At 41.0% G+C, this 20,718-nt stretch overlaps 1 protein-coding gene across 2 annotated transcripts in view; it reads right to left on the bottom strand.

Annotated features, from left to right (window-relative positions):
* The window catches only part of LOC138982707 (rho GTPase-activating protein 21-like), a 103,683-nt gene extending 84,396 nt beyond the window's left edge, over positions 1–19,287 (bottom strand). For both annotated transcript variants that reach the window (XM_070356034.1, XM_070356035.1), the window contains exons 1-2: positions 18,893–19,287; positions 17,933–18,021 (exon numbers count right to left, since the gene is read on the bottom strand). In XM_070356034.1, coding sequence (XP_070212135.1) covers positions 17,933–18,021; positions 18,893–19,079 — 276 coding nt within the window. In that variant the 5' untranslated portion in view covers positions 19,080–19,287. The remainder of the gene's footprint in view (positions 1–17,932; positions 18,022–18,892) is intronic.
* Positions 19,288–20,718: the final 1,431 nt, after the last annotated feature.

Below are 20,718 nucleotides of genomic sequence, written 5' to 3'. Positions count from 1 at the left end.
TTGAACGAGGCTTTGGAATAGCTTGGATGAGGTTCCAAAAGAAGCGTCTTCAATTTGGACGCGTCCACTGCGTGACGTTTTGATTAAAATACACGTATACAAGTTCAGTATGTAGGATAAACAGAATACTACATGAGTTGTGTCGTACTACCAGATGTACACTCGTTGTTTTGTTAAAGGCCAACATCCAAAAGAATTTTTCTCCTGGAGCGACCTAAACTTGAACCCGTCGCTCTTCTTGCATGTCTGTTTACTTCGTGTTGCACGCAAAAATTGCGCGACTTCCTTGCCGCGTGGATTGACGAAGCTGTTTTATTCTCGTGACTGAAAACACTGCAGTGCGTGCAGTTTTATTCTGTGGGTTCGACAGATTGGTCCAGCAGTTTGGTCTCAATCGCTCTACACACACGCACACACACACACACACACACACACATACACATACACACACTGGCACACACACACACACACACACTCACACACACACAGGCACACACTAGCACACACACACACACACACGCACACACACACACACCCGCTCGGCTTTTTGTCCCCTCTGCCTCACTGATTTGGTTTTGTGTTTATTTCGTAATTATTTTGTTAGTAAATAGTGAACATTGCTTCAATGCCGAAGCAAAAAACATCATTATTGGTTGTAATTTGCTACCAATTTTAAAACCCGACTATCGTATTACATAGTAATTTTGACAGCAGTTCAAATGTGTACATTTACCAGTTCCATTCAGCAGACTTTCAGGTCTTTGTGACTGATTTCTGGCCAGGAATTCATCACGCTTTCTGTTGTTCATTCGTTTCCTGTGACATTGATCAGCAAACCAGCAAAGTGTGTGTGTGTGTGTGTGTGTGTGTGTGTGTGTGTGTGTGTGTGTGTGTGTGTGTGTGTGTGTGTGTGTGTGTGTGTGTGTGTGTGTGTGTGTGTGTGCCTTTGGTTATATCGGTTTTTGTTGTTGTTGATGAGTACGTAACAAAATGTAGTCAGTATAATTATATACGTTTGCACCATACCTCATCTCCCGTGAAATATCAACAGAGTTCGAAGTTTCAGTTTGTCAATCTGATTTGTTTTCAAATACGTTTTGTCTTTCTTTCCTTGTCCTGGTTTGTTTACAGATCATCGTCATTTTTTAATCTCGGAAGATCTAACTAGTGTTCTGAGCATCGCCTAAGTAGACATCAACAAGCATGTACATACTTGAATGATCTTGCCGTTGTCTATCTTTTGCGATATCATGTCATGCGAGGCACATCGCAACATTATTGAATATTTGTACCAGTTTCAATTTGTCTGATTCAAACTAGATGTTGAATGACACAGAAATAAAACGATTTCTTCGTGAACTTCAATTTAATATATCAGGTGTACGATACATCTACACAGTTGTGTGTGTGTGTGTGTGTGTGTGTGTGTGTGTGTGTGTGTGTGTGTGTGTGTGTGTATGTGTGTGTGTGTGTGTGTGTGTGTGTATGTGATTGTGTGTGTGTGTGTGTGTGTGTGTGTTCTTGAACATAACTACACCCATGTGTTTATGAGTTACATAATTATATATATGCGTTCAGTCAGTCTGCATGTTTCCTTTCACAAAATAAGACACAACATCAAAAATGAATACAGATTTGATCTGCAAGGAGGAAATATCAAACCAACCCACACTCCAAACCTAAAGCAGCTCATGACAAACTTTTGGTACACACTTTGCAAAATAATACTCTAATTTCTAACCAGCTGCATTACACGCTGCCAACAGAGAGAGAACAAGTCGCGTAAGGCGAAATTACAACATTTAGTTAATCTGTCGAACCCACAGAATACAAGAAACTAAGTCCATCTCACGATGAACACGAGCCGAAATCATATGCACTCGACTTATGAAATAGAAAGAAATCAAATACGACGAAGAGAAGAAAAAGTTTGAAAGTACCATTGAACTTCCATGTCGGCGTGTGGCTGAGCTTAAAATAGGAATGTTGTTGCAATCTGTTAGGCACTTTCCCTTTTGACGGGTAGTTTTTGCATGTACAGCAAAACACGGCCTTTTTTACAAATCCTAAAGACTGTCGGAAACTTCGCATGCTCTCTTGTGAACGCCATGTGAAACATTGATTCTGAAACAAAAATCTATGGCATGAATGACAATGGAAAGACGGTCTCTCTCTGATTCCAAGTTCATAATGGCAGTTATAAAGTGCTGAATTTAAAAAATCTGTAGATGAAGTAAAATCATTTGAATGTTGGCTTGTTGAAACTTCATAACAAACAGCCACCTCGTCTATATCATTATCTGAAAGAATGCCAACTTCCTTTGAAACACCAACATTTGTATGGAAAACTTCTGTTTCTGTCATCTTTGATTTCATTTGACAACTTGGACTGATGGCATCTTCCAGAGATATATCCATTACTTTCAACTTGCGCCTCTTTGTATTCCTGTAAGCCTGCCACTTATTTATAAAAAGAAACGTTTGATACTTTTACCAAACAGTTAGTATAATGCACGATTTACCTGTATTCGTCTTTAAATTCTGCAAGACTGAAGCGAAAGAGGTCTGTCTCAGTTTTGTCGTCAGTTTGTTGTGTACATTTACACACGCACAACGAACAACACATGCACAGGCCCGGGGGAAGCTCTCCTTTCTTATGTCCGACGATAGACGTATACATGTAGTTTACATGTTTATTAGTCATCTATTTGATAGATTACGTGTATGATATGACGGAGAGTCGCATCGGTTTGATGCTGTGAACCCAACCGTGGCTGTGGCTGTCGTTTGAAGTAACCTACTTCTTTATAAAGATTCATTTACATTCTACTTCTGACCAAGGCATGTTTGGTACCTACTGAATCCTTGTTGCGTGTAGTTTTACGTGGCACGTTGCCCAAAGTTGTATTCTTGAGGAGCATAAAATAAAACGTGTTACAAAGTTATCTCAAAACTCTGCAGTGACTGCTCGCGTAGCAGGTCAGCTAATTATAGCACGCAGCCTCCACAGACAGCTTTCGAGCCGAGACCATATGAGTCGCCGCTCCTGCACTGCAGTGTTTTCAGTCACGAGAATAAAATAGCTTCGTCAATCCACGCGGCAAGGAAGTCGCTCGATTTTTGCGTGCAGCACGAAGTAAACAGACATGCAAGAATAGCGACGGGTTCAAGTTTAGGTCGCTCCAGGAGAAAAATTCTTTTGGATGTTGGCCTTTAAATGGTGAACAGCTCGCTATCGCTCGCAGTTCAACATAAAAAAATTACCTTGTGTAAATCTGGTACGATACAGTAACCCATGTAGTATACTCCATTTTTGGGTGTTTTTTGTTGTTAAAACGTTTGGTAATTCACAGCACATTAACTCTGTTTCAGATTTTGTTATGCAGAGAAAAATATCAAATTATTTGAAGAAAAGTAACTAGGTTCTCAGATTTCGTTTCGCTGAGGGTTGTGTTTCTTTTCCAATACTTCGTAGAGGCAGTATTTTTGTAGCAAAATGATATGTTGACGTATTTTCAATCTCATAAAGATGCTATAAATATGGCTTAGGGCACACGCTCATTTTGTTGGTGGATGTTTTGCTAGCAGTGGAACTTCACCACGCTACCACCCGCCCCCCTCATTGTGTTATATGGTCTTAAATTCCAACACTTCCATGAGTTTTGTGCTCTAAAACCCATGCGAAATTGTTGCGCAGAGGCCGGAGTTATTTTCGCTGTGTAATTCGTTTGTTTACATGTTCCTTTTTGGGACTCAGTTATATACACCTAGCCAGCAGACAATGATGAGAACTAAGTGAAGTCTGCTTTCTGCCTTGTATGTTTTTATATTTTATGTATATGGTTTCCCGATACTGAGCGATCCATTGTGTTCAGTTTTGTAACATGCACATCCCATCGGTTGGCCTTGATTGTTCTCAACATTCTCTCAACTAAATGGTGATTGAAACAATCTCTCCCACGTCCCGCTATCTCTCTCTCTGTTTTTGTCTGTCTGTCTGTCTGTCTGTCTGTCTGTCTGTCTGTCTGTCTGTCTGTCTGTCTGTCTGTCTGTCTGTCTGTCTGTCTCTCTCTCTCTCTCTCTTGGTTTTACGCCTTTCAGTTTTTAAATCTTATGTCCTTTTCATTCTTGATCATGTGCCTAGTCTTTCTCTGTACATATTTGTATGCTTTTGGTTTTGGTTGTATTCATTTTTTGTTCAGTCAATGTTCAGGTTAATTACGACAAAGAGAACAATTCTGCTTATTTGCGAGTTCATCTTGCCGATATTTGTTCCCAATTCCATGAATTCGCTTATTACACTTCTATCTTTATATCAACCCGTACGTGGAATGCAATCAGATAGACGGATATCTGTATATGTTTTTGGTATGTTCTACTTCGCTGTATTTTTGCATGAATACACAACCTACCGTCACAGATATTATGTGTTGTTTTCATGCCGGGTCTAATTTCAATCATTTCTTGACAATTAGTCTTCATAGTGATGGAACCTGCTTAACATCGTCGACAGGTGTGGTTCTCGCGTGTTGTATTTTTCTTGAACAAGATCTCTGCACCTATACTTGTACCTATACTTGTACTTTAAAACACCCTGCCCCCCCTCCCCCCCTCCGGCCTTGTTCATGATGTTACCTTGTCTTATACTTGCTTTGCTGGTCATATTTACATTACTTAGTCTTCTGCTGTGTAAGCTCAGTGTTTTGTGCTCCTCAGACTTTAGATTCTTTCTGTGGTTTGTGTGTATCATTATAGACTTTTTCTTGGTGTAAGTAAACAAAATAGATTGTTCTCAGCCTCTGTTCATTTTCTTCCATATTTTCCAGCATGTTAAAACACTCCCAGATTCTGAGAGAGCACACACACACACACACACACACACACACACACACACACACACACACACACACACACACACACACACACACACACACACACACACACACACACAAACCATCATCTGACACATTAACTGATTTTCGACTGACCGATCAATTTGTTGTTCAAAGCTACTACCATACATGGGCTTTTTATGAATTTTTTAATCAACACAACCCTCTTTGTCACAATAACAGATATTAATCGGGGTGAGTCGCATAGAAAATGAATCTTTGCCTGTTGTACACAATTTTGAATTTCACACGAAAAACACGTTTTTACGCTTATGTCAAGAAAAACATAATTAATAGCAGCTAGACAGGTCAAGAAAATTACAAGTGTTTATCGTAACACCATTTCTGCTTGATATGAACAGCACTATTCAATCTAAAACATTCTCACCCCGACGCTGGCCTGAAGAAATTGGAAAGGCAACAAGGCAGAGCGGACATCCCCCTCCTTCAACTCTAACCACCATCATTCACCCTCACCTCGAGCTTCTGATGACATCTCTTATCTCGCAGACCGGCACACCATAAACATTCACCCTCCCTTCGCTCTCACCACCACCATCCGCCCTACCCAGTGGTCCTGAGACTGAAACAGGTAGGGCCAAGGTGAGGAAAACACCGGCGTTCGGCACCCCACATGCCCCCGAGGGCAGCATCAGGCGAAAACACACAGGTAAACGGGTGGATGGAGGTGTGAATGTGGCCCATTGTTTTTCTCTCGGGGATTGTGTGGATGATTGTTTTTCTCTCTCGGATCGCGTGAGTCACCCTGCCCTGATGGGGAAAGTGGTCACTGAGCGGCACTCCTCGGGATGTCCATTGTCCGAGGACCAGCTGACTACGCATGGTTATCGGATACCGGATCCGTGAGAGACGTACTTGCTTCACTATTTAAGTCACGGTTATCCATCAAACCATCCTTACCTCTTGCACACATGCAGTTTGAACTTTTGCCGAAAGCTGCCATACTTGATCAGACAAGACAAGAGTACCTAAAGGCAAACATTCATCATAGAACCGCTCTCCATCTCCCTCTTTCTCTCTCTCTCACACACACACACACGCACACTAAAACAATACAATGTTAAGATAACTAACAGCCTGCAAGTACATACAGAACCAAATACAGCCCTAGTTACTGAAATAACCATGCAGACCCTTTACAAAATGAAAACACCTCCAGAAAAGATACAAGGTCAAAGAAAACTCAAAACAACTGTATTATTACGAAGAAGCTACTCTTAGTAACGTTACGCCATTACAATACATGCCATGCCAGACCTTGACAAAACCCAGTGAGCTGATGCCTTTTGAAGACAACAAAGAAAAGGATAATGATGGTACACAGTCAATATGCTGTCGTAAGATCAGCGTAATCTGACATCAGCGCAGTATGTGCACTTCACAGTGCTGAACCGTGTTATTGAAGAAACATCAGACTTATTCAGCGAATCCAGGGAGAATCTTCAGTGCTCCCCAGAGACGCACCACCTAGACATTCCCAGAACCCCAAACTTGAACCCTTTCACTGCCTATAGGACGTCACCTGACGACCTGGGTATAAACTATAGATAACTTACATTGATGCGCATAAAAAGTCCACTAAACAACAATAGAAGAAGAAAAAGAACAAACAAACAAACAATGTGTGTGTGTGTGTGTGTGTGTGTGTGTGGTGTATGCATTTATACATCAAGGGCACACTGTAAGTTGTCAATTCAGGTAAATACAGGTAATGCTTTGAATGCAAATGATGTCCTGGCAGTGACAAGGTTAATGTAGAGTACTGTCCTTGGACCACCTCACTGGAACTTTAGAGGGTCTGTAAACCAGGAGGTTCCTTATTCTTGCTATTGGAAGGCACACTCCTCAGCCACAGAGGATCCATGGAACACTCATGGTGATGTACTGCTGACTTTTACTGTAAGTGTTACAATTTTTAGACTTTTTTTTAAACCTCCTTAAATTTACATGAATAAACATCTCGGTATTCCTGTCCTTCAATTGCAGCATTTTATTTTCCAGTCAAGTGTTCGGTTTATCAAATATTTGCAGATAAAGCACAAATGACTGTGTGTTACATAAATTTACACCATAACATAATTTCAAGGTGCTGTCATTTCCTTAGGTTCAGCTTTAGGCAACTGTTTCACTATCCGATGGCTTGATGGCTGAATGTAGAGTTGATCTGTACTAAAGCAACACTTGAAAAAAGTTTCTCCTGTCTCAATATAAGCAAAATCATTTATCCGTCAGTTACTTTACACCAAAGCCCAGAATCAAAGATACAATTCAACATTTACCTATTTACACTGTTTTTAAAACAATGAAATTCTCTATGGAAGTGCAGAAAAGGTTCCAGTAAATGTTCATGTCATTTGTTTTGCAAACCTTAACCTCAATCATCAGGTTATTATGTAATTTGAAAAAAGCACGGTCAGCGGTGTAGAAATTATTATCAAATCACCCTCTTTAAATATTTTTACACTATTTTGGTCCGCAGTTTTTTGAGTTACAAACAAGAAATCGTAACAAATCCTTTTCACGATAGAATAGTCAGGTTGGTACTCCAATACGGTACCAAATGTTAATTTTACCCATGATATGTACGTTACTTTACACCAAACAGCAAGTACAAGGTACTGAATTTACATTCAATGGGCTATGCTCACATCAGTTAAACAGTATTTCTAACTTGTTTGTTCTAAGCTACCTGTCTCAAGTCAAAATAAAGGGTTAAATTAATGGTTGTGCCTTTTTGGTTGTGTGTACATCTTTACACAAAAGGATGGTGTAAAGTAACATACAGAAGGCTCCGAAGATCTGCAGGTCCATTTGAAGGGTAATTTCTCTTTTATTTAGCTCATAAACCCTCAACAGACTGTTATGTGCTGTTTTTAGCATTATTATGTGCTGCATATGGTCTCACTAAAAAAAACAAGGTGATGTATGTTACATTTACACCAAAATGTCCCAACAGTGGTCCTTCTGAGGTAAATTTTGTAATTCAGTGTGCTTGTTTTCATGTTGAAACAAAGGTTTGGTCTTGCTGGTTGTTCTTAAGCACTGATAAGTTATCTTCTTTCTCTAAAACAAATTCATTGTCATTTTCAAGTATTCTCAGTATGTACGTTACATTTACACCCTTGTCAGAAGGCCCCACTCAAGTCTCTCTACAAGCCAACAGGTGCAAGCACTAGGAATCCTTTTTCTTCTTTATTTGGTGTTTAACGTCGTTTTCAACCACGAAGGTTATATCGCGACGGGGAAAGGGGGGGAGATGGGATAGAGCCACTTGTTAATTGTTTCTTGTTCACAAAAGCACTAATCAAAAAATTGCTCCAGGGGCTTGCAACGTAGTACAATATATTACCTTACTGGGAGAATGCAAGTTTCCAGTACAAAGGACTTAACATTTCTTACATACTGCTTGACTAAAATCTTTACAAACATTGACTATATTCTATACAAGAACACTTAACAAGGGTAAAAGGAGAAACAGAATCCGTTAGTCGCCTCTTACGACATGCTGGGGAGCATCGGGTAAATTCTTCCCCCTAACCCGCGGGGGGTCTAGGAATCCTGTGACTATAGTTTAACTGCCAGGTGTCTGAGGTATAAGAAAACACACACTTTTGAGTATTATGGCATTATTTAAAGACTGTGACAAAACTTGTTTGGGCAAGTAGATACAATTTCATTTACACCAAACGCATATTTTTAACTTAGAAGTACAATTAAATTACATCAAACACAACTTTTTCGCTCAATTTAAAAAAATTTACAATCATCAGACCTGGGAACCCCTGTTTTGCACTTTGAGTATTCTCAAACAAACTTGGTGTATTTTCAAAAAAATGAGCGTACTCCACACAGCGTTTGCACATCCATGATTAAAACATGCCTCATGCGCGTCCGTCACACCGTTAATTAAGTTTACCTATACATTTAAAACAAATGCTTTTTTCAATTTTACTGACAAAAACTGTACCGTATTTGACGGACTACAAGCCGCGACTTAAAAAAAACCAAGAAGGGCAAAGCCCATACGACTCACATGCTTGACCTTGACCTTTACATGACCTTGACCTTCAGCTAAACCTAGCAATGACATCATACACTAAGAACTGCTTTACACATTTTTCCTACCAAAATACATGTGACCTTGACCCAAGGTCAAGGTCATCCAAGGTCATGCAACACAAAGCTGTTAATTCAAGACATGTAGGAAGTACAATGGTGCTTATTGGCTCTTTCTACCATGAGATATGGTCACTTTTAGTGGTTCACTACCTTATTTTGGTCACATTTCATAAGGGTCAAAGTGACCTTGACCTTGATCATATGTGACCAAATGTGTCTCATGATGAAAGCATAACATGTGCCCAACATAATTTTTAAGTTTTAAGTTATCTTCCATAGTTCAGGGTCAAGGTCACTTCAAAATATGTATACAATCCAACTTTGAAGAGCTCCTGTGACCAGTTGACCTTGAAGCAAGGTAAACCAAACTGGTATCAAAAGATGGGGCTTACTTTGCCCTTATATATATCATATATAGGTGAGGTATTAAATCTCAAAAACTTCAGAGAAAATGGGAAAAATAGCTGTTTTTTAGACAACATTTATGGCCCCTGCGACCTTGACCTTGAAGCAAGGTCAAGATGCTATGTATGTTTTTTGGGGCCTTGTCATCATACACCATCTTGCCAAATTTGGTACTGATAGACTGAATAGTGTCCAAGAAATATCCAACGTTAAAGTTTTCCGGACGGCCGGACGGACGGACGGACGACTCGGGTGAGTACATAGACTCACTTTTGCTTCGCATGCGAGTCAAAAATCGCATTGCGGCTTATAAAAGATGCGGCTAAAACGTTACCTAAACTTGAATAGCATTCACCTTATGGAAGTCGCCGCGGATTTTCATTTCGCTCGATGAGCGATTACCGGTACTTTATTAGCTCTCTACTCAAGACTCAGCGCTTTTCTCTTTCATTCGCGAATCTTCGTTTGTCAACAAGTCGTCGTTATATGAAGTCTTATATCGCGCGCGTATCTCCAGACTCGGACTCAAGCCGCAGGGATCTATTTATGCCGTGTGAGATGGAATGTTTTTCACATCGACCAGCAGATCGCAGCCATTTCGGCGCATATCCTACTTTTCACGGCCTATTATTCCAAGTCACACGGGTATTTTGGTGGACATTTTTTATCTATGCCTATACAATTTTGCCAGGAAAGACCCTTTTGTCAATCGTGGGATCTTTAACGTGCACACCCCAATGTAGTGTCTCTGTCGTGACAAGCGTACAGAGAAACACCGGATGTATCAGGATCTCGCGCGTGCGAGATTTCGTTTTTTTGTGTCTCGCGATAGTTGGAGGAGCGAGAGCCGCCATGTTGTGTTTTCGTCTGCTCAAAATGTGCGCAAAAGTCGTAAATCATCACAAAAAAAAGCTTATTCCAGGCGGGACTACATGTGTGTGTTGGTTACAAATTGTGTGTGTGATATTTTTCTTCAAACTTTTTCACTTTTCTTCTTTGTTTCACTTGTTTATTCTCGGAGCCGATTTCGCCAAATACCGTTCTTTCGTTTGCCTGGTTGTTTTGATTGATTGACACGATCCGATTATATTTTTTTCGACAGCGGCTAATAATTATAGTGACGTAATCAAGTGCCAAAATACTGGATCGGCTTCAGGATGGGCTTGTGAAGAAAAGTAGTCTAGGAATTTTTCTCGTCGTATTTTTTTCCCACTGACCGTACTGAGCGTATTCTCGACAATCATGCGTACAAAATACGGCGAAATCGTATGGGTTCCCAGGTCTGAATCATCCTACCTAATGACCTTCCTCTGCAATGATTTTTAAGTAAGTTTGACCAGAAACATTTTTTTAAGATAGTTTCCCTTTTTTCATGGTTATATTTACACCAAATGTAACATACAGACCAGCTAAAAAAGAACGCTCAAAATCCAAAACCTATGTTCAGATCAAACTTTCATTAATCTAACATATGTTTCTCCATCCATTTCTGGACCTATCAAAAATTAGATTGAGATGATACCCTTATCAGTAACTTGGTTATTCAATGCCCAATGTACCATGCGTTTCGCGTAACACCTTGTGTGCCCAAAAAGGTGGGTTTTTTTCTTGAACAAAGTAAATTTTCTCAGCATCCAGACGACTGACAGACATAAATTTGGTATGGATAGAATCTGCATGAGGAATACTTCATAACTGTATTATTGTTTATATTGTAGTCATTTAAAAACAGAATAAAATACAAAGTAATAAAAGTATCCAGAACAGGATTTTTGCATTTGGACACCTTGACAGATTCCTGACCATATATATATTCTTTGAGTCCTTCACTAAAACATTACGGTCATAGCAGTTAGATTAACTCCATAAATTCACGATGGTACAGATCCGACAAAATATTTTCCGAAAATAGTGCCAACTTTACACATGATAACAGAATTTAAGTGTGTCCCGTGACCTGCTTTTTTCAGGTTCACTGTTTGGGTCGAGCCCTGAACTTGAAAACAGACCAAACGTGAGATTGTGAAATCGGTCAATTGAAAACGCGCTAAGAACAAACTGGATGTGAAGCCAAGACTCAAGAGCACGCTAGATCACATCTGAACTGTGCCTCAACTTACATGTTAAATAAACTCAGTCAAGTCAAAGAAAGCCTTGCAAACAGGCCAAACGAGAGATAGTGGAATCTTCTAGGACAGACGAGGAACTCATGTATAATCAAGAGGACACTTCACCTTGTGTGAACCTGGCCTCCCCTAAGACACAACATAAACACTGAATCATGCCACAAACTTCAAATCAATCAGTCAACACAGAGAATTGTTGTCAAATCCAAAGACATGCCTGAATGAATTATCACCTGTACTCTAAAGGTATGAAGGTGTTTTAATCTTGTCTCATTTGGACTTGGTTATTAATAGAGAGAAAAAGCCAGAAAGTGCAGTTCACAATCGATTGTAATTTATAGCAGAGGGTTGCTTTGAAGTCTGCCATGTGAATGGTCCTGACGATTTAGTTCTCATTTAGTTAAGATTTAGCAGCGACTTGAAAACTCAGTTGAGCGCTGCTCGACTCCTCAGACGGAAAACAACAAAGGCGACCAGACAAACCCAAGGTGTAAGTCAGTTGAGAATCATAGCTTAAACTAGTCGGCATTGTTCACATTGCCAGCCATTTTAAACTGACTTGGTTTTGACAAAAATCGCTTTAAAAGTTGGTTGTAAGTCTACCATGTGAACAGCACTTAAAAGTTGGTTGTAAGTCTACCATGTGAACAGCACTTAAAAGTTGGTTGTAAGTCTACCATGTGAACAGCAGTTTAAAAGTTGGTTGTAAGTCTACCATGTGAACAGCACTTAAAAGTTGGTTGTAAGTCTACCATGTGAACAGCAGTTTAAAAGTTGGTTGTAAGTCTACCATGTGAACAGCACTTAAAAGTTGGTTGTAAGTCTACCATGTGAACAGCACTTAAAAGACTATGGCCTAACCCCAGTCAAACTAAAATAAAATTGCGCAGCTGTATCTTTACATTTGATGGCCCTTGAGAGAGAACATCCCATCAATTAAGGACACCCACATTCTGCCATCTCTTCCTTCAGTACCATAAAGTATGTACTTGCCATGCAAGGATACGTGCATACCTGAAGTCGCTCCCCTCATCACAGGTACCACTGTTCTTCACAAAGAATCATTCATGCGAGAAAAGGCCAGATCAAAGCGTGTAGAAGTGTCACCGCGGCATGCTGGACTAAAAGTGTCCAATGTGACGGGCGACCTCCGGACTGACCTTACCGTGAGATGGCTGGCGCCTGTCAATCACACCCAAAACAGGTGTGAGGCGATCACCGACGAAAAATGCACACCGCCAACACAGACTGCTGCCACAATGCAGGCAGTGCCACTGACGAAACTTGGAGAGCGGCGGCACCCTGGCCCAAAAAACACAATACACCTCCGACAGGGAACAGCCGGGACAAAATATATCCCTGAACGAGAGCAGCAGGCAGAAGATACTTTTTTCTTGACTGAATGCAGGTGAAAAGTGGTTGCAAGCGAGGACTGAGTCAGACGCCGCGAATTCCACTGAAATCAGTAATCACTCCAACAGAGACGGCACTGAGCTACGGGGGAAGAAAGAAGAAGGCTCTCTCAGTCTTGACTGTATCTCTCGCATGCACACTCTCCTCAGAAGACACCCAGTGGCATCGCGATCAGGAAGAAACGCACTGTAAACTCGCGACACAGTCAGTCAAGTCTACACACACATGCCGTTGATCATCCAACAGAAACAAACCCCCTTCCGCCCCTCCCCCTCTCTCACTCTTCCTACCTGTTGTAAACTTTGGCAGCACCCGCCAAAGCAAGGAAGTGTGCTTCCAAAAATCCAAGGGTGTCAGAAATAGAAAGCCCTGTAACTCGCTGCCACAAGAACTGTCCAGACCCCTGTGTGTTACTTCTAGCTGCTTCTTCCTTGCTCTATCTCGTCGAAGTCTGATGCAGCAGAGAGGTGGGAACTCACATGGATGATGGAGGGCGGAGGGCAAGAGAGAGAGAGGGGGGGGGGGGGGGATCGGCAGGGTCGGGGGTTGTAGATAGCTACAAGATCTATCAGCGTTATCTGAAGCAGAGGAAAAGCTACACCAGTGTGGAGGTGAAAAAAGAGGGAACTTTCAGTCTGCCTCTTCTTCAAGGTGTAGAGAGGGAACTTGAGGGAACTTTTAGTTTGCCTCTTCTTCAAGGTGTATATGGAGGGAACTTTTAGTCTGCCTCTTCTTCAAGATGTATATATAGAGAGGGAACTTCAGGGAACTTTTAGTTTGCCTCTTCTTCAAGGTGTATACAGAGGGAACTTTTAGTCTGCCTCTTCTTCAAGGTGTATATAGAGGGAACTTTTAGTCTGCCTCTTCTTCAAGGTGTATATATATAGAGGGAACTTGTAGTCTGCCTCTTCTTCAAGGTGTATATAGAGGGAACTTGTAGTCTGCCTCTTCTTCAAGGTGTATACAGAGGGAACTTGTAGTCTGCCTCTTCTTCAAGGTGTATATAGAGGGAACTTTTAGTCTGCCTCTTCTTCAAGGTGTATATAGAGGGAACTTGTAGTCTGCCTCTTCTTCAAGGTGTATATAGAGGGAACTTTTAGTCTGCCTCTTCTTCAAGGTGTATATATATAGAGGGAACTTGTAGTCTGCCTCTTCTTCAAGGTGTATATAGAGGGAACTTTTAGTCTGCCTCTTCTTCAAGGAATATATAGAGGGAACTTTTAGTCTGCCTCTTCTTCAAGGAATATATAGAGGGAACTTGTAGTCTGCCTCTTCTTCAAGGTGTATATATATAGAGGGAACTTGTAGTCTGCCTCTTCTTCAAGGTGTATATAGAGGGAACTTTTAGTCTGCCTCTTCTTCAAGGTGTATACAGAGGGAACTTTTAGTCTGCCTCTTCTTCAAGGTGTATATAGAGGGAACTTGTAGTCTGCCTCTTCTTCAAGGTGTATATATAGAGGGAACTTTTAGTCTGCCTCTTCTTCAAGGTGTATATAGAGGGAACTTGTAGTCTGCCTCTTCTTCAAGGAGTATACAGAGGGAACTTTTAGTCTGCCTCTTCTTCAAGCCTGTGTACAGTGGAACAACCTTGTTAAAACCCCAAACGATCTGAGAAAATCACGTCTAATAAAGGAGGAAGTCTTGAAAATAGAGGTAAATTTACAGAGGCTATGAAATGAAAATCTGAAAAATCAAGGTCTTAAAAGGAGGAAGTCTTAAACTGGAGGGTTCCACTGTATCAAGCAAGGTGTAGTACTAGTACTGGTATACCGGCTAGCTCTTCAGCTTCAATGTGGGTTCCACTGTATCAAGCAAGGTGTAGTACTAGTACTGGTATACCGGCTAGCTCTTCAGCTTCAATGTGGGTTCCACTGTATCAAGCAAGGTGTAGTACTAGTACTGGTATACCGGCTAGCTCTTCAGCTTCAATGTGGGTTCCACTGTATCAAGCAAGGTGTAGTACTAGTACTGGTATACCGGCTAGCTCTTCAGCTTCAATGTGGGTTCCACTGTATCAAGCAAGGTGTAGTACTAGTACTGGTATACCGGCTAACTCTTCACCTTCAATCAGACTGTGGTAACAGTAGTTACAGAGCTTCGTCATGGACTAATGTAACATGAAATACCTCATATTATCCAGACAGTCTTTCTCTCCACCTCTATCTCTTTTGTTTTAAGTTGTTTCTTGTGGAGCTTTCTTGAACCATGGCTGCTAGATTCACCCAGCAATGCAAGCTTATTTTGCTATCCCCAAATTCCCCACACTCCGGTTCCTATCTAGACTTCTTATCTGCCACTGTTCAAAGACAAAAGACATCAAAGGTTCAACAGTATTGTCAACCTGAACAATGAACTGCATCACAGGAAATAGACACAAGTGAAAACTGTCAATGTCACCAGCTCTAACTCCTTTGTTGTGCCAGCCTGTGGTGTGAATGTGAGAGCAAGTGTAGCTGTATGTAATACCCCCATTCCACACACCGATTCTAGGTCCCATTCCGTACCCGTGTGGAATGGGGGTATTAGCGTGTGTGAAAATCTCAAAAGAAGAAATCATCACACCTCGACAGTTTATCACACTCAGAGTCAGAGTCCAAAGATTAAATGGGGACATAATTTATTATTTAATCTAAGAACATGTTTATAACAGCACGGTGGCATTACCTGAGGAAGAAAAGAAAGTAGTAAGGCCACAGTAACAGTTACAGACAGAACAATACTCAACAAGCTGTGGTACAGTACTCTAAGACACAGTGGAAATTGCGCAAGAACAGCGCCAAGAGAAGGCACCACCACCTTCTCATCTCCAAGCCAAAACATCTTTCTGCATAGAGAACACATTGGCCTCCTCTGCCAATGCCACAACGTGCCCGTAACCAAGGTGATTGGTGCAGAAAGGGGAGGCAACGAAGCTGACTGCATATATCGTTATGCATGGTATTGGTGCCAGGGGAACAACACAGCTTGGAGCTACCTGCTGAAGGTATTGTTTGTAGGCTGCCTTATTGCTGCACTGAAAAAATGAGTTGAGTATTCTGTGTACATCACAGGCAGGTTGGTATGTCAAGTGCTCTATTATATTTGCCTGTCTTTAAGAGCAACAAAAAGAACAGAGCAGCTCAGAAGTAAAAGTACAACGTATTCTGTTGACTACAGAGGCTTCAGAACTTCCGCAAGCACTGCAGCCAGGCAGAAAATGGTATTGTAACATATTTTTTCAAAACCAGTCAGCTGTAATGAAAGTTCAGTGTGTGTGTGTTTTGCGTTCTGCCTCTTGGCAACTAAAACCATCATGCTACAACCTGTCAATGCTTATCTTCAGCTGAAAGCTTTCCTGGGGCAATGTGTAATACTAATAATGTGAAGAAACAAAATGTGAAATGCCATGCAGATCACTACAAGTGTCAACTGAGAAATCCCAGGCCCAGCGAGTAAGGAGTTGCCTTGAGGAAGTACATGTACATCAGCGGTCTGCACCAGGAAACAGACTCGGATGTCATGGCTCCTATGAGGACTTTCTACCATTGAAAGACGTCAAACGCTTCCACAGCACTGGCATCAAGACGCTTAGGCACAGGTGGAACACGTGCTTCAAGGTCGGAATGGACTACGTTGAAAAGTAAACTTCCTCTGAAATCAACCTATGGCTGCCTACATTGCAAGGTAAACATGGTCATACACATAAAAACACACTTGAGCACGTGGGATTTTCAGCCCATGAACGCAAAAAAAAAAGAAAACTAAAGTTTTATTTTAAGTCTCGCAAGTCAAACTCGTTCCTAGACCTTTTTTCGCTGGCTATACTCCATTTTCAAAATCAAGTCATCAATAAATGTAACCTACCAATAACCGTCACTCACAGACCTCGTCACAAAACTTAAACTTGTTCTGAACACCACAAACATTGAAACAATCTTGAGAGACTAGAATCAGCTGCTTGTTACCATCTCTGTAACAGCTGTTGAGGAGTACAGCCACCAAGGTTACAAACCTCTTACTTGTCACAGTGTCGCCCAGTCATCGGATGTGAACCTAAGCTGTACTCAATCAGTCAGTCCTATATATATCATTTGCTGAGGCCATTTTCTTCAGGATGAATGCAAGCAGATGTTACCCCAGATAACACAAGACTGAGTGTGTGACTTGAAAGATATGCTTGCAGCAGATGTCATTCAGGTGATACAGTATCAAAAACTTCTCGGAAATCGCTCATGCGTGAAACTAGTTTCGTAATAACGACTCATGTGCAGCCAATGATTCACAGCCATCGACATGTATTACAGTTTACACCTGATCTGCACACTGCCCCACCGAAGTCACAAGGAATAAAGGAATGACATGAGCATCGTACAACTGAATGCCACAAATTGCACAGATCTGATAGAAATCATAACACACACAGCATCTGATTGACATTATAACACAATTAATGAGCTGTTCTACGGTGTGCATACAGACCATACATTTCAACCCCTTAAGTTGCTTAACTCAACTGTAAACACACCGCTTAAAACTGGCCCCACATACTCTAGCTGCTTAAATAAGACTAAAAACAAAAATTTGCCCATTTGATGTAAGTTTCCTAATGTAGGCATCAATTGACAACACATCAGTAAGTGACAAGAACACCAAATAGCCTTTCATAGACAGCCTCAAGGTGTTGGTTCAAACTCAAAGTTTAGCAGCAGAATGCTTGCATCACAGTTAGACAGCTGATTTGTTCTCATCGCCTGAGAAGTAAGACTCATGATGATGAATGTGATCAACAGAACTGAGAAAGAAGGAACATGAATCTTTGCTGTGCATCTTTAGTAGCCTAACTTAAAGCAGAAAGACACCTTGATAGTAAAAGAAAACTTAGACACAAAGGAAACAAAAAATATATGAATGACCAAGCAAGAACAACATGAATTATTTAGTTAGATATCGTTAAGTCAATTTGTTTCTCAAACTCACCTTGCCGTCCATTAGTATCCATGCATGTTGACCGCTAAAGAAAAAGTACACCTCAAACAGCTCACGACTCCATTGTACTCCATCACCAACTAAAATAGTGACAAAAATCCACACTGTTATTATATAAATTATAATATAAGTAGGAAAATGCAGAAGAAATGCGAACATTGATTACAGCTAGCAGTCTTGACAACCAACTTCAAGTATCAGTACTGTACTAAGAACATGTATGTATACATTGCTGGGTTGGAAACACACAAACTGCATTTAAATAGTAATATAAATTAATTACTGTGATCAGCATTGTTTGAATGATTAGGACAACAGGTTGTCTTGTATACAGTGTATCATGAAAGGCAGAATAGCAGTACATTATCTCTGAACTTAACTGAAGTGTCAAGAAGGTGCTGTCAGTATCACTGTAGTATACTGTTGACTTGTAGTAATTACTGTTGATCAGCCAGCTTACTCAGTAACTGCACTCTTCGTGGCGTAAACACACCGATATCAAAACACCACTGCCAAGTTTCAATTTCATGTTCCTCGTTTCCAAATGTATCTATTTATCTCTTTGTCGTAAAATCTTCAATGATGTCACCGCCTCTCTATTCCTCTACACTCTAGATAGCTGAAGCAAGTCAGCGAGCAGCAAGCCCTCACGCCTACCACACCCCCTCCACAAAACCTGGACAAGCCGGTGAGAAGGCATGCAAATTATGCCTGGTGCCCGATTAACGATGACATAAGACAACAAAGGCGCTGGCCTTGCAGATGATGAGACTTCACCCAAAGCTACTGAGTCTGTCTGACTTTATCCAACGCAGTCGGTTTACACATCTTTAAATTGTGAATGGCGGAGATAAAAAAAATGTGGGGACATCTTCGGCGATTACCAGACAATCTGGTCAGTTTCAGAAACAAACCATGTATGCAGAAGAAAAGACATTGTGTCGCACTTACCCAGCTTTAATTCAAATCCGCAAAGAACGCTCCTCGCCGAATATTTTACGAATCGGTGGTTCGATCTGAGGCGACAGTCCCTGGTCGCAGGAAAAGCACTTCCTGTGAACTTGTCACCGGGTTGGAATGACAGCCGCTCGTGTGATTGGTTCGTTTTATTGATCTTCGACACACCTGCTCTCTGCATAAAAATCGATTGAAATAGAAACAATAGCACATTTGTGTTGCAGATGTGATAAACTGCATAATTGTATTGTCTGCAAGAAGCTCGTGTTACGTGATATTGGGTCAGAATAATAATCAAAGGGAAATAACAAGGTTTAGTGCATATTGTCCGAGAAGAGTTTTGTCCCTTATACTATACTTTCTATTTCACGTTCCCCGCCCCGGTTCGTCAGTTCGACGAAGACTTCGTCGAAAATGTTTGTGGTTTGCATTTTCGGCGCATTTTACTATATTTCTATGAATTATGAATGTCTATTTTGTAATTGTTGTAATTGTTGTTTCTACTTTTTTTTTATTGTCAGAAATACTCTCCCCTGAGAGACCATACTTGCAAGCCGAATCAACACTGACTGATTCATCATCTGAAAGAAGAAAAATAAACTGACAGCAAATGTTATTTTACGAGGGTTGTGGCGTAAGCAATACAATATAAAAATAAATTAAAACGAAGTAAGAAAGAGAGCGAGAGAGAGAGAGAGAGAGAGAGAGAGAGAAGAGAGACGAAAGACGTAAGACGTAAGACGTAAGACATTTTATTGATCATAAACACGCAAGGTTCATTTCAACGGGGCATGGGGAGGGGGGGGGGGGGGGGGGGGGTCAGTAATACATGCCGTGTGTTTGTATTTATGGACAATCACCCGGTTTTATCTCTTTCTCTCTAACATATACTCACACGAACTCACGCACGCTCTCACTCTCTCTCCCTCTCTTTCTCTTAAACCTAAAGACATATCCAGCGCATGAATTAACAATATGGATAGGTGCAACGACAAACAAGTTTACAGTGCTAACATACATTATCGGCTTTCAATCATGCTCTATCGTTCCACGGCACAAAACTCTCTCTCTCTCTCTCTCTCTCTCTCTCTCTCTCTCTCTCTCTCGCTCTCTCTCTCTCTCTCTCTCTCTCTCTCTCTCTCTCTCTCTTTATATATAAATATATAATTGTAATGTATAATGTCATGTATGTCTAAAAGGGACAGGTTGGAAGATTAGGCATTGCCTAAAACCTTTATCCCTTTGTATTAAAGTTTTGAATCTGAATCTGAATCTCTCTCTCTCTCTCTCTCTCTCTCTCTCTCTCTCTCTCTCTCTCTCTCTCTCTCTCTCTCTCTCTCTCTCTCTCTCTCTCTTTCTAACATAGAAACATTTCCAGCGCAAAAATCAACAATTTGAATAGGTACAACAACAACACAAGTGTACTACACCAGCATACATTATTTGCAATCAAACCTGCTCTAACATTCCACGGCACCCCCTGACCCATTTATTCATAACAGGTTATACAGTACTTTTATGCCGATAATTAAACCCCATGTATACTTGGAGGCTAAAGTGTGACCACCGTCCCCACCTACCCCCCCCCCCTCCTCTCCCCCAACCTCAGTTACCCACCCCCCCCCCCCCCCCCCCCCCCCCCCCCTTCCATGTCCCCTGTCTTTTCAACAACCCACCCTATACTGTCTATGTCTGTGTCTTGTCTAGGTATGTGCGTGTGTATGCGCTTTGTTGATAAACTCTGTGTATGCTGTATGTTGTGTTGTGTTTATGTGTATATAAAAGAAATAAAATAAAAAAAATTAAAAAAAAAACATTCC

Source organism: Littorina saxatilis, linkage group LG12, assembly GCF_037325665.1.
Source record: "Littorina saxatilis isolate snail1 linkage group LG12, US_GU_Lsax_2.0, whole genome shotgun sequence".
Taxonomy (NCBI): domain Eukaryota; kingdom Metazoa; phylum Mollusca; class Gastropoda; order Littorinimorpha; family Littorinidae; genus Littorina; species Littorina saxatilis.
This window is presented reverse-complemented; position numbering and strand designations above follow the sequence as displayed.